The 13890-nt window shown below is 43.8% G+C and overlaps 1 protein-coding gene across 1 annotated transcript; it reads right to left on the bottom strand.

The window, feature by feature from the left end:
* Positions 1-631: 631 nt before the first annotated feature.
* F5147DRAFT_557625 (uncharacterized protein) lies at positions 632-1007 on the bottom strand (the record flags this gene model as incomplete). Its single annotated transcript, XM_041430534.1, has 2 exons — positions 632-882; positions 932-1007. Coding segments are annotated over 2 exons (327 nt in total), but the record flags the coding sequence as incomplete, so codon positions are not given.
* Between the last annotated feature and the right edge of the window lie 12883 nt (positions 1008-13890).

Raw genomic sequence — 13890 nt, 5'->3', positions numbered from 1 at the left:
GTCGAGTTATTACTTACCCTTTGATTGTGGCTTGTCTGTTTACATTTGTTTACCATACGTCGCCCATATCCCAGAGTCCAGTGCTGCCTCTTTGGCAACTTACTCTGGACTCTAGGTACAGTACAACTTCACTATACCATTCAATAGATCGGCAACTTACTCTGGACTCTAGTCTGATCTCTTCTGGTCTCTCAGTAGCCTCTAGAAGCGGCCCACTTCACTCCCATCTTAACACCTAGGCCCAATCCTCCACGCACACCACCCACGTAGTACATGCCATCCGGTTCCTCATTGAAAGGTAAATTGACATGGCCACTGATCAATGTCAATGCACCAGTGGCGGCACCTTCATTTTCCGTCAGTAGTAAGTTGGGATGTGGGTTCTCTGCAAGCTGTACAGCAGACAGCACATTCCTATATACAGTCCAAACTGATGACCGAGTCACTGCGGGGCGCCCCATTGCATCATAACAATGCTCAATAAAGTCGCCAAGCATAGGTGGGACAAGGTCAAATACTGGGTTGGAAGCATCAATATAGACGTTGCGAATGTAGTCGATGCCCTTGTGATCTATAGAAGCCTAGTTGGCAATATAAGGGCATAGGACCATAAGACAAGCGCTACGTACATTTGGAGAGTATCCGCTGAGTCGTACCAACCTTCAATGACACCTTCGTCCAGCAAATTCTCGAAGCCAGGTGTGAACCTGCACCGGAGTTGTGACCAAGTGATTTCCGGCATTACGTTTTTCTTCGTGCGCATCCAACGATGTTGCAGAGTTCCTTGCAGGGTTGGGTCATAGCGCTGGCGAAGAAACGTCTGTGCGTTTGCAATGCCATAATTTTTGGTCCCTAAATCGGATTGAGTGATCAGCGGCATATCTAGCACTTGCGTCGTCAGTGAAGTATTTACAAATGGCATATCACTCACGGCCAAGTTCTGCGATTGTATCGAGATAGTAGTTGAGGATTAACTGTGGGTTTCTGTTAGAATGCCAAACTTGGATGGTCAACGGCAAAGAGATCGTTAACGCCAGCTGCCCAGAAGCGCTTTCATTTCAGTTTTCTGGCCTTACGTTGTCACACTAGTTCTGGTTCATACACAGCAAAGTAAGACATCATGACCAATCTATTATAGTCACGGTTGCGATGTCAGTCTTTGACAAACAGATCGACTTGACAAAATTACCTAGATACACTCATACTCTTTTCGTGAAAGAGCAGACTGATCATCTCTCGTGTTCCGGCGTGAGGGTACATCTTGCAAATTTCCGTCACAGCTTCGTGGATGTTTCTATAGTATGACCCTGCTGGCGCGACCGTTCAAGGCCCATGTCCACACAGATTTGACGAAACTTTGTGAGTCTAGGATAGTTATCAGTTCAGAACATGAGCAATTAAGTCAGCTAATCATAAATATTGAAATGTTTTTGTAAAGCCTGGACGATTTCTTTGTCGTTGAGCCGTGTCTTCCAATAGCGTAGTATATGAGGTGCAAGTTCATCTAAGGGGGCTAGGATGAAGATCAAAATCAGGGAGTGGTATTGAAGCAAATGCACCACACTTATGTGTGGGTTTATGCTGGTTGGGCATGATAAGGGGTGCAGGACGGTATGGTCCCACTTTACGATGCTGTTATATTTATTATCTCCATAAAGTCACAGTAAAGCCTCCGCTTCAACTTTCAACTTGTGAAGTACGTTTATAGGTGTGATACTTACCTTGTTTGGACTCCTTGTTCTGACTTGCGCACTGGTTAAGGTGGATATCACTCAACTTGCAAGGTATGTCCATAGGTACTGTAAAAGACTTACCTTGTTCTGACTTCAAATTGTGCAGTTAAGGTCCTTGCCGACTCCTCGGATCACATGCGCATTGCGCATCGCCTCTTTCATGCTGCACTTCCATGCCTTTCATTGGTGTTAGACCCTCTTTCAATCCTCCCATGCAGATCGCCCCATTGATGCCGCAAACAACCTCAGGCTTCACCACTCCGGCTTCACCACATGCTCACACTGAGGCTCTCACTTATTCTGAGTAACTGATGTCCAGTAGGTGTTCTCACTTGGCGCTCTAATGCTCTCATTTTGCTAACTAGGTATGGCCACAGAGGCTCTGACCGCTCTGGCGCTCTTACTCGTTCTGAGCAACTGACCATATTTAATCCTGCATTCCGTATTTAATCCTGCATTGAAATATATTGTGTCTCACCTTTATCGTGTCTGTCCTCATCTCACACCTTCAACATTCATGGCCTCCTATGAACTTGCGTCACAGTTCACTGAAGATGTGTTTGCCAAAGAAGATCTCATTTGTGAATGTTCTGCCTGTGCTGCAAAGATTTTGAAGGGAGATCTGTGTTTCTACATTGCGACAATCGTCATTGGCCAACGCGGGCGCTTTGTTTGCACAACTTGTCACCAGCACTATCAAGGCAAAGCAGCAACATCAATGAGGCCCACTGCTCAGCATCCGAACCCTCAAGTCAATGCTCAAGTTATCCGGCAAAATATCAATGCTGCATGGAGACCAGGTTTGATTGATTTCATACTCGCGTCCATTTTACGTTTACTGATGTGATCTCTCAGCGGTAGCTCAGCAGCCGCCACCACATGTAGTGGCTACTAGTGCTGGGCCAGATATAGCTGTTGTTAAGATGGGAGTGAAGTGGGCTGCTTCTAGAGGCTACTGAGAGACCAGAAGAGATCAGACTAGAGTCCAGAGTAAGTTGCCAAAGAGGCAGTAAGCACTGGACTCTGGGATATGGGCGACATATGGTAAACAAATGTAAACAGACAAGCCACAATCAAAGGGTAAGTAATAACTCGACCTAGGGACGTCCTAGGGAGATCAGGAAGTCATGTAAATAGGTAGCAAAGTGTATGGAATGATACCGTAAATGAAATGGCAAGGTTAGACACATAAAAGACATAGAAATGTGTACTGTAGAGGTGAATAATCATATAACTAACAGCTGTCCCTTCTAGCTGGGCTCAGCCTGGCTACTCAGTGAACCATGCACAATATGGTGCTGAACGAGAACACTGGGCTAAGGAAGTATATGCATTGACGGACCCGGACTCATCACACTTTCGCTGGATAACATCTTGCTGAAGATCCAAGCTTTTGCGACAGGCTTTCCATGGTGCCAGGACCAATTCATCATTCGAGATGGCGGATGGGTTGATTTATCAACCCATCCGCCACGTCAGCCTTATTTTTACTCCCAATGCATGCAGGCAACTCGCAAAGGCTTGCGCGCTATGACATTCAAGTCAAAACAATTTTTATTGTATGTCGTTGTGCCCACGGCTCAATGGGAGGACTATGAAACGTGGCTTGAAAAAGCTGAAGAGGTTTGTATTTTTCAATTATACGATGCTGGTACATACTTACCAAAAAATCTATACCCTTAGGAACGATTCAGCATGTGTTCACGATCCGAGCCACTCTTTCTACCTTCTGCAACAAGGAGCGTCCAATCAAGCGCGCTGGCTGTGGCTTCTGAGCCGCTCTTTCTACCTTCTATGACAAGGAGCATCCATTCCAGCATCCATTCGAGTGCGCTGGCTGTGGCTATGTATGAGAGAAAGTGTATAGAGTCGTACAGTGCTGAAAGAGGCTAATAATAGTACAGTTGGGTATGAGTGATTGTAGTTGACCCCAGTTACAAGAATGTGTGATGTGAATCATCGATGACAGGTAAACTAAGAGGACTCAGAAGAAGAGCTGACCTGATGTCATACCTGTGGTAAGTGTGAGTATACAGTTGAGAATGGAAAGAGCACACATATGATGAAGGAATCCATGTGAACTCTGCTGTGCAGGTGAGGCGTTGCAGAGGAGATGATGGAGGGTCTGATGATGGAAGGTTGAGTTCGACACATTTATTGAGAGGAGCAATGTAGTGAATGGTCATGAGTGAATCTGGCATAGCAAAAAAACCTTGATGTTGTTCAAAGTTCAAGCAATCTTGATTGGGCACTGTTATCTTCACCAGCACGTCTGATAGTTTTATCACAGCTTCACCCAGTGATGGGTTGTTCTCCACCTGAAGAAAGTGCCACTAATGCATCACCAGCTGTAGACAGTCTCCAAACATCTCATTTGACATGTGTTCCATAGCTTTCCATATAGAAGGTAATAAATTGCAGAACACAGCATTGATAGGTCCTCCCTCATCATCTTCTATGTCGAGATCCATATTGACCATTTGGCTAAGCATAGCTTTAATGATACGAGGGTAATCAAGCAAGCCTATCTTGATGTTGGTATACTGTGCCATGACATCGTGCAAGACCTGGGTGAAGTCAATATGGGACAATGGGATTCCACGACAAACGAAAGCAAAGTTATGGCTTTTGGGAGGTGGGGTTGGGATAATCTTAAGGAGTTCTTGCTTGAGCATGCAAATCAGTTCAATAAGGTATATGACCAAATAAGTCAGGCAATAAGGCATGAAACAGGGAATGATATGAACTCCAGTAAAGGTGTCGGTCGGTGCTATGATAGAGTAGAGCGTGTGATGTATCAAGCCATTTGTAGATAGATGCTGATAGGAGTCGGTGAGAATACTAGAGTGTGATGCAATGCAACACTGACTGAATCTGGGCTGTAGTCGTCCTGATTAAGCACAAACATAAAATCATTTAAATGCGACAGGGTTGTCAAATACATTGCTCCACAGCATATTGAGATGGTATCCAAAAGGGTTTTCTGGTGAAGTAAGAAATGAATACCCAAAGTCTGTGCAGCTGAGGTCGTCCTTGGGCCATTTGGTTGAGTCTGTAGAGTCAAATGACTCTTGTACAATACTGTCAAACTCTGACAAATCAAAGCCCTGGAGAATTTTAGACAACACATCTTCTGAATGCCTGAATAGCGAGTCTATCATCATCATCGTGGAGTTGATGGTGAGCTTGGAGCCTCGAACCACCAGTGCATTATTGGATGCATTCCATTGCACAAGTGATAGCGGTGCCCTAGAATACAAAAAAAGGGGTGATGATGCAGAACTATTCGAGCAGTAGCCATAATATATACCCAGTGCTATCAGTCAGATAGTAAAATAACACTTCATGGTATGCCCTGAAATATGACAGGCAACTAGTGAAGGAAAGGTCACAAGACACCTAAAAGGCATTAAATTGGGGAAGGCTGTATGTGAAATGCAGCAGGCTCTTTTTGTTTTGTATGAAGAGACTCGGAAGGGCCAACGATTATTTGGGGAGGGTGTTAGGATCTGTAAAGTTGTTCATAGATGCTTGGACTTATGTGATGCTGCAGTATTTCATTGTTGTCATCATAGATGGACAGTACATGATGGAGCACATGAACAAGTGATTCCTCGATAGAAAAAATTGATTGCATAGCTGTGGTATGTTGATTCGTAATGTTAATACTGTGGGTCGAGGATGCAGCTGTGACTGGCTGAGAAAGTGGTGGTGGTTCGATGCCTTTGAGGATGGGTGACAAAGAATGCATAGATGAGATAGAACTCTCAGAATTGAACGAGTGGGCGATTAGTGCCATTTCATGCCAATCCAGGTCATCAATGACATTGGTTAAGTTCAGTGACTGCTTGTCTGGAGCTTCATCTTCAACAGCTCCATCCTCACACATATCATCAAGCCACTCCATCTCTACTTATGCATCAAAGTGTTTGACTTCTATGAACTGGGCACTGGAATGCACTAGCGACCTGTCAGGGTGAGAAGTAGAGAACTCAGACTCGTCCTTGAAGTCAAATAATACATCAGACTCGGAGGGGTCATAACGGCTTTTTGGAGGTATATGTCACATATCGAGAGAATTTTGTGTTTGTGCTTCGTTAAGAGTGAGTTCTTAAAAAAATGTGGGGACAACCTTGAGAATCAGGGTCACTATCCAGACATTGAGGTGAGGGAGTTGTCTGTAGTGTTAATATGCATAGAAGTAACAATGTTTGATTCGGCCATTGAATGATTCGAGGTGTAGAGTCTGCCAGTCGAATTGGCCCCTGTGTCTGCATTCCAATCAACGTCAGCATCGAGCTGGAGAGGGCATAGAGGACTAGAGGAGTCAAAAGAGCGAAGACTTGCATTACCGGCAAACTCAGTCGCATTCTGGATCTTGGCCATGCCCTCCTCCATCCTGGCAATAAGGGTGCTCAGGGACTCATCAGGGCACTTCCTGATGGTGAAGAAGTCGTCCCAGGCATTGAAACGCGTAGCAGGGAGTCTTACACAGCCTAGTCTGCTATACTTGCGAGACAAGTGTGTTTGACCTGAGGGGTTTGCTGTTTGGTATTAGAATAATTAGTTATATGAAATGGAAGATAGTCCAGACATGGGAAACAAAGTCCAAAGGGATAATTACAAGTCTGATGGCAAAGTGTCGGGTTAGTATCAGGAATTAGTGAATTCAGGGAAAATGAATGTCAGATTACTGTCAGATGTCCAGATGGCTAAGAACCCCCCATTCAAAGGTCAAAAAGTCTGCAAGCACATTCTTCTAACTCAAGGAAAACTCCAATTGTAGAAAGAAATTACCAACAACCACAAGGAGATCAGATGGCTTAAGGATGCTGGCCAGTCATCACAGGTATTTCATCCACAAAGGGGTGACATTGAGCTTTATTACGATCACCACAGGGAAGACACTCTTTTTCCCAGTGTGTATCCCCAATATGCACCACTTTGTTGCATTTCATATCGACTTTGAACAGAAAACCCTGTGCTATGGTAGGCCATTTTGCTGACTTGCAAGACAAAAACTCATTTGAAGACAGGTAACTCTCTGAATCTCCCAAGCACACTTGGATTCTTTATTTCAAAGCTACAACAATGGCTTTCCCTACATTTTGATGGCCTGTTTCAAAATCAAGGAAATACCTTGCTCCATGGGACTCAAAGAGACTCATGCTCCTGTGGAATTTTTGTGATAAACACCATTACTCACAACACCTTTGGCAATCCCCTCAGTATATCCGAGCCTGCGTCCACATGAGCCAATTGGTTCAGGAAGATCACTCACAACCAGATCAATGTGGTGTCATAAAGTATCAATGTGCACCCGTCTCACCCGATAGTTGGTCTCTCTGCTTCAATATCATCAGACACATTACCTCTGGCTTAAAATGAAATGGAGGCACAGAAGAAGATACAGAGACAGGAGCTTATAAAATGATACAAGGAGAAAGCGATCTTATGAGCAGGAAACACTGCATGCCTTAAGGAAGAGAAGGAGCTCGAGCACTCACAGGAGCTTCAGAGGCAGCAGGAGCTCCAGCGCCAACAAAAGCTCCAAAGCCAACAGGAAAAACTTGAGCACCAACAGGAGCTCCAATGTTAAGAGCTCCAGAGGCAACACCTCAAACAGAACCCATCGAAGATAGCCTTGGGCAGTTGAATGCAAGATATTGTCACTAACAACAACATGAACATAGATATCAAACCAAGGGAAGTAATTCTTGATTCAAATGCACTGTCTCAGCAGGCCACTCTTCACATCTGATATGAGCACCTCTGTTAAATATTCCTCCTTTGGCACCCTCGATTCTTGGAACTTTGTCGCTCTCAATGAAATTCCTGCAATTCCTGCCTTTTCTACTGTGACATCTATTGCAGGGTTCAATAAGATGAGACCCCTTTCTGTCCAGAGCACAATTACCCACTTTATCCTAGACCAAATGAACTACCTCACAGAATACAATGATCAGAATCCACTTTCCTTGTCATTATAAAGTGATTCTCAAAATTGCCTCCTCTACATCGCTTGTTACCCTTCATATCACCTCTTACATGTCATCTCTCATGGTAGGTTAGTGGTATCTAAGAAGACTAAAATCAGACTGTGTCTCTGGAGAGCACAATATCCAGATGTCCCACTATGATTTTTTGCGATTCACTGTCTCTCCCGCAGAATTGACTGGCCTGTATTGCCAGCCTCCACCACCTCATTGGCCCACTATGCCTATGTCAGAAGGGGGTCCTCTGAGAGTAGCATCAGATATTGGAGTTTGAGTGGAGAGTACACTAGCAGGTGCAGTAGATAGTATTGTACCTGATGGGATGTCAGTTGTTGATGAATGCACCTAGGAGGGTGGTGGAGTGGAGATATGGAAAATAAAGGTGGGATCTGTAGTATGATAATGCTGCAGCTGTATTTTAGCTTCATGGGAGATTCTACAGGAACTGAGTGAGACTCTGCATTATCTTGTAAGAAGGTTATAGAGGCATGAGAAGAATGGGAAGTAGTGACTGTGATGTATCATCTGTGTGATCCAGTAGCAGGGATACTTAAGGGGGATCGAATAGTATGGGCCTGGTTCATGTGTGATAGCATGCACAACTACACCCACACTCCTCGTCCGGATTATGCCAGATATAATCCTGCTGACCTCAATGCCTGCAAATTGGCCAAGTACAATCAAGCAGATTTCATGGTGTATGGCACTCTATAGATGGCCCTCCCACTGCTATCAAATATTATTGTCACTCTTTAACCTAACCCAATGCCTTGTCCATACATGTAGCTCTTTGCTTCTCAAAGCTATCAGTTGTCAACATTTTGCTATCATTTTATATACTCTGATGCCTCTCTTTTACATGTCATTCCTTTCTGCAGATGTACATTTTTTGGAGCATTTCCAAATTTCATGAGCTTCATTGCATAAGTCACACCATTGCGTCAGATTTTATTCGATTTGGTATTGGCACATCTCTGTTTGTCAGACATGGTCAACTAGCACCTGAATACCAGCTTTCAGCAACACTTCTCGGGCCCAATTATTGACCTAATCATGCTGGACCTTCAGTATCACTCATGTGGGCCCATCTGTGAAGATTGATGCACTGCCATTGACCGTATGTTGACTTTTGGCAACACTATATCGGGCCCTGCCATATATACCAAGTTCGTCAACCCAGACTGTCGGTACCAATCAGCTAGGGCCTGTCCATGAGAATTGACGCCCTGTTGTTGACACCAGATTGGGCCCAATCGTCAATATCGATCTCGTCTCCCTGGACCTCAGGCATGCCTACTTGGGCCTGTCTGTGAATGTTAATATGAACCTGGACCTGTGGTATCATCCACTTGGGCCCATCGGTGAGGATTGATGCCCTGCCATTGATCCAAATGTCAACTTTTGGTAATGCCACATCAGGTCTAGCCATTGGTGCCAAGTTCTTTAACCCGGACCTTCTGCATCACCCGCTCCGGCCCGTTGGTAAGAATGGAGGCCCTGCCATTGATCTGATGGCCCACCTTCAGCAACACTTCTCAGGCCCAACCATTGACATTGACCTCATCATTCCATACCTTCAGTGTAGCTCATGTGGGCCCATCCATGAGAATCAACACACTGTTATTGACCCAATCATCAACTTTCAGCAACATCGCATCGGGCCCAACCATCAATACCGACTTCATTACCCTGGACCTTGGGTATCATCTACTTGGGCCCATCCGTGAATATCAACACCCTCTTGGTGGACTAATCAGGCCCAACCATTTCATAATCACACTGTCACTTGTCACTTATGGGCCCAGTCATCAATGCTGAGACATCATGGGCCCACCTGTGTCTATCAGCCACCATTGGATCTGGGCCCAACTCGGATGGACCATCTCACTCGGAAGAATCTCAACTTCGGATGTCCATATAATACGGAAGAAAGTTACTGAATAGGCTCATGATTCTTGATCGTGCTGAGGTGGCAAGGAATGTAAATGTTAAGTTTTGCTATTTGGCTGCTCTGACTTTGTTTAGACAGGGCACTTTACTTTAGACAATACCAGCAATAACAATACTTGCATGGAAGAGCTGTCATCTTTACTGGGTGCATGTGATGTAACTTTTCATCCAGTCGCTCACCAAATCCCATGTTTCCTGCATATCATCAACATATGCATGCAACATATCCTTCACAACTACCCAACAGCTGAGTTTACGCATGTGGGCAACAGTTGGGTGGTAGATGGCGCAACCATCCAGAAGGCAGAGTATGTCGCAGCCCTAAGAGCCAAAACTCTCGACCAGGCCAGAGATATTGTGTGCACAATCTGTAAGTCAAACAAATGATGCAAGGGGTTTCAGGATATGATTGTTAGGGGGAACAAAAGAAATTGGTATAAGGACAACAAAGGCAATCCTAAGCCACTTTTGGTTGTCGAACTTCTGCTGGATGAAGCCACATGATGTGATTCAGCCTACATTATGCTGAACAGTTTACGAACCCTGCACAAGGTAAAGCTCCCCCAACTAACCATCTCATCATGGACTAATATTCACCCAGCCTCTCGATAGGTTCCTCCAGCAATCCCTGCCAGCAAAAAAGCTGACTCCAATGCAATGGCATTTCCTGGAGGACCTCGAAGTAATTTTAGAAGTCAGTATTGCTGTGTTCAAGACTTGTGATGCATTTTACCATTTTATATTAGGTGCTGCACACTGCTCAGCAAGTTATGTCAAGCGAAAAGACTCCTGTACTGAGTCTTGTGGTTCCAGCCTTCGAAGAGTTAATCGAGCAGTGGAAGGTGATTGCAACATTCATTCCGCACTGTGCACCCCTTATCAAAATAGGCTTGACATGGGCTGACAAGTACGCATCAGGAAACCTACATTTCTGCTGATGTTCCTGTCCCCTACTGAACTGTCTGATATCAGACCTACAGGTAGTGCAGTCATGCAGCAATTGCTGAATTCAGCACCATGCCTAAAATCAGTGGTAAACAGCCCTACAGACACTCAGAGTGTCATATCCCGCATTCCGGACCCGGACCTATCACACACATCATTTCTGGATGTCTGGATCTGGCTGACTTCTATCTAGCGTCCCTTATCCCTCGTTCCCGAACGTCCGCCGGAATTCCCGCGCATCGGACATTGGACTCCGGACCTGTCCGACAACCTTCGGACATCGTCCAACAGCCCTCGGAAGTTAGGGGCATGTACTCAGGTAAGGGGCGCAGCGCACAAGCTGAAGCCAAGCCCTTCGGATCCAACCCTTGAGCACATTCTTAACACAGAGGTACTGTTTGTGTGCAATTCAGGATGTCAGTTTCTAAGAGATGCAGTACATCAGATATGTAGTTTAGTTTGTACAAAAGCCTCACAGCACATCACATAACATCAGGACATTATGATATTCAAAAACATCAAAATACAAAAATCATATTCAAAGTAACTACTACATTGGTATCTACACTACTAACTAAAAGAAAGAAAGAGAGACTCACTAAAATAGACAAAAATGCGAAAATATCAAGGTCAAAAAGAGGTCAGGGAAAGAAGAGACTTACTGAAAAGACCAAAAATGCGAAAACATATAGCCTGGAAATAAGCAGGGAGTCAGTCTTCAAGGGAGAGGAGAGGAGGGAAGGGAAGAGACTCACCAAAAGGACCAAAAATGCGAAAATATATAAGCTAGAGGTGAGCAGAGAGTTAGTCTTCAGAGAAGAGGAGAGGAGAGACTCACCAATGGACCAAAAATGCGAAAATATATAAGCTAGAGGTGAGCAGGAGTCAGTCTTCAGAGAAGAGGAGGAGAGGAGAGAAGAGACTCACCAAAAAGACCAAAAATGTGAAAATATATAGCCTGGAAATGAGCAGGGAGTTAGTCTTCAGAGGAGAGGAGAGGATTAGATTGGAAACTTACTATTGCACCAATCCCAAAGCCCCATCCACACCAACACATCCAACTTGAATATCCAGGAGCCTAACCTAAGGGCAAGGGAGGAAAAAGAAAAGGATTGAAAAGGAAGAAAGAGAAGAGGGCAAGGAGACTTGAACAATGTCAAAAGACTTGAATTGTTGGACACATTTTTGATTATATAAGCTTTCCCACCTAAACTTCAACCAACATCACATGACTGCTTACATCATCAAAAATGCGAAATTTCACTAAGTCCCTGCCACACTATGGTACTAGACATTAACATTAGTATAGTAGTGTAGTATACATTGAACATAATAAAATATCATAGAGTTTATTTAATATATATATATCTCTTATGTGACTACTCAGGAATCAGTTAGTAGTAAATTATTGTTGGATAATAGATAAACATCCGACATATTAAATGTTGAGCTCATTGTAGTGTACAGTGAGCAGGCATTTCCTAATTAGGCAATAGGGCGCTAGTGCAGACATCTGCACTTGCGCCAGGTACAGAAAAATTGTATACACTACAAAATTATATATCTGTACTTCTGATAATCTAGAGACTAGTAAAGCTGATATTACTGAATGACTGCATAATTTTCTTTTAAAAGTCTGACATGCCTGAATACTCTGTGATTTTTTTGGTCTGATAATCTGATGTTGCTGAATGACTGCATAACTTTCTTATGAAAGTCTGACATATCTGAACACTCTGTGATTTTTTTGGTCTGATAATCTGATGTATCTGTACAACTGATATGTGCTGATTGTTACTGATTGTTACTGATATCAGACAGTTGTCTGATATCAGTTGTGCAGGTAAATCAGGACATTCAGCAGAATTGTAGGTTTCCTGATGCGATGAGCAAATGGGCGCCACAAATGCATATGCAGTCTCAATGTGTCAGTACGGCAATCTTTTAATAATGTTTGATATCTCACATGATTTTATAGTCATCGATCCTGCAATTCGGATGTTGTGGGTTCAAAATCATTGGGATGAAGCCCAAAGTAATGCCATCAAGATGTTCATTCTTGATTTGGTGCGTCTAACTCACCAATACCACTGTTTAAAGTCGAACTGATCATTTGAGATTTCCCAGATGCATGCCAAGAGAGCATGGTTGAAACTCACTGAATCTGTCCAGCCTCAACAGCAGCAGCCACGCTCACTAGGCTTGCACCACCACTATGGACTCCCTGATGTGCGCACGCTACTGAGTGTTCATGAGGGTGCCCAAATGGTTGATCAGGAATTCAGGGCATACAACGTGGCTACTCTCAGCAGCAAGAGGATGAATATCAACTTTGGTTCTTTAAGTTCACCACCACAGCAACAGAGTGTGTACTGGGCTTCATGACCATGGCCCTCTAAAAAATAGTCTCATCAAGGAAAAATTAATGTTCCAGGAGCCAAACAAGAAGTGGGTTATTTTATAAGAACACCATGAGTGTAGAAGATCCATTGTATTCTTACGTTATCAGATGACTTTGTCCTAACTGTGGCTCATACCTTCTTAGATGTTTCAGCAGCACTTGCGCATGACAAAAGAAATGCAAAAACACACTGCCAACCCTGGGCTTGCTGCCAGTGGGAGCACTGCAGAGACTACTGCCCTTGCAACTATAACCAGCAGCACATCAACTCAGAATACGCAGGATGACTAAGTACAAGGTCTCAATTTTCTTTTGAGTTTCTTTTGTACTCTATCATTATATTCTATTTGCGCTACCCTTAGTACTAGTATTATCCTCTACATGCAATACCTTACTCCTCTGCATGCTATGAATTATAAGACTTGTTCATAATAATATTGCTGTTGACCATAGCATACTGCTGTCAGTTCAGTTGCCTTGCATTCGAGAATCTTATATATGTCTCGTGTAGCCTCATGGAGCTTATTTTTCAATATAGGCTCAACAAGGAATTGGTCAAAACATGTAGCCACATCTCTCAGCCCTCACCAGCAACTTGTGGATTCTGACTGGGGTTGAATCTTTGCCCACTCCTTTGTCTCAGCCTATCTGCAGTCTATGGCTCCTTAACATAAAATTTTGAAGACTCATAAGAAGGACCTTTGATATCCTGATTCCATGTCTAAGTCACTGCAGGCATTTGTCCATTTTCCTCCACCAAATATCCAAAAAACATTGATTGAGAAGATAGAAAATTCTCATTTTCCTGTCAAAACATTGAAAAAAAAGTAATTCATGTTTCAATGATGTTCTGTGTGTGGGACAT

Source organism: Suillus discolor (genome assembly GCF_016758755.1).
Source record: "Suillus discolor strain FC423 chromosome Unknown F5147scaffold_201, whole genome shotgun sequence".
Lineage (NCBI taxonomy): Eukaryota > Fungi > Basidiomycota > Agaricomycetes > Boletales > Suillaceae > Suillus > Suillus discolor.
Note: the sequence above shows the minus strand (reverse complement) of the source record. Positions and strands in the feature narration are given on the sequence as shown.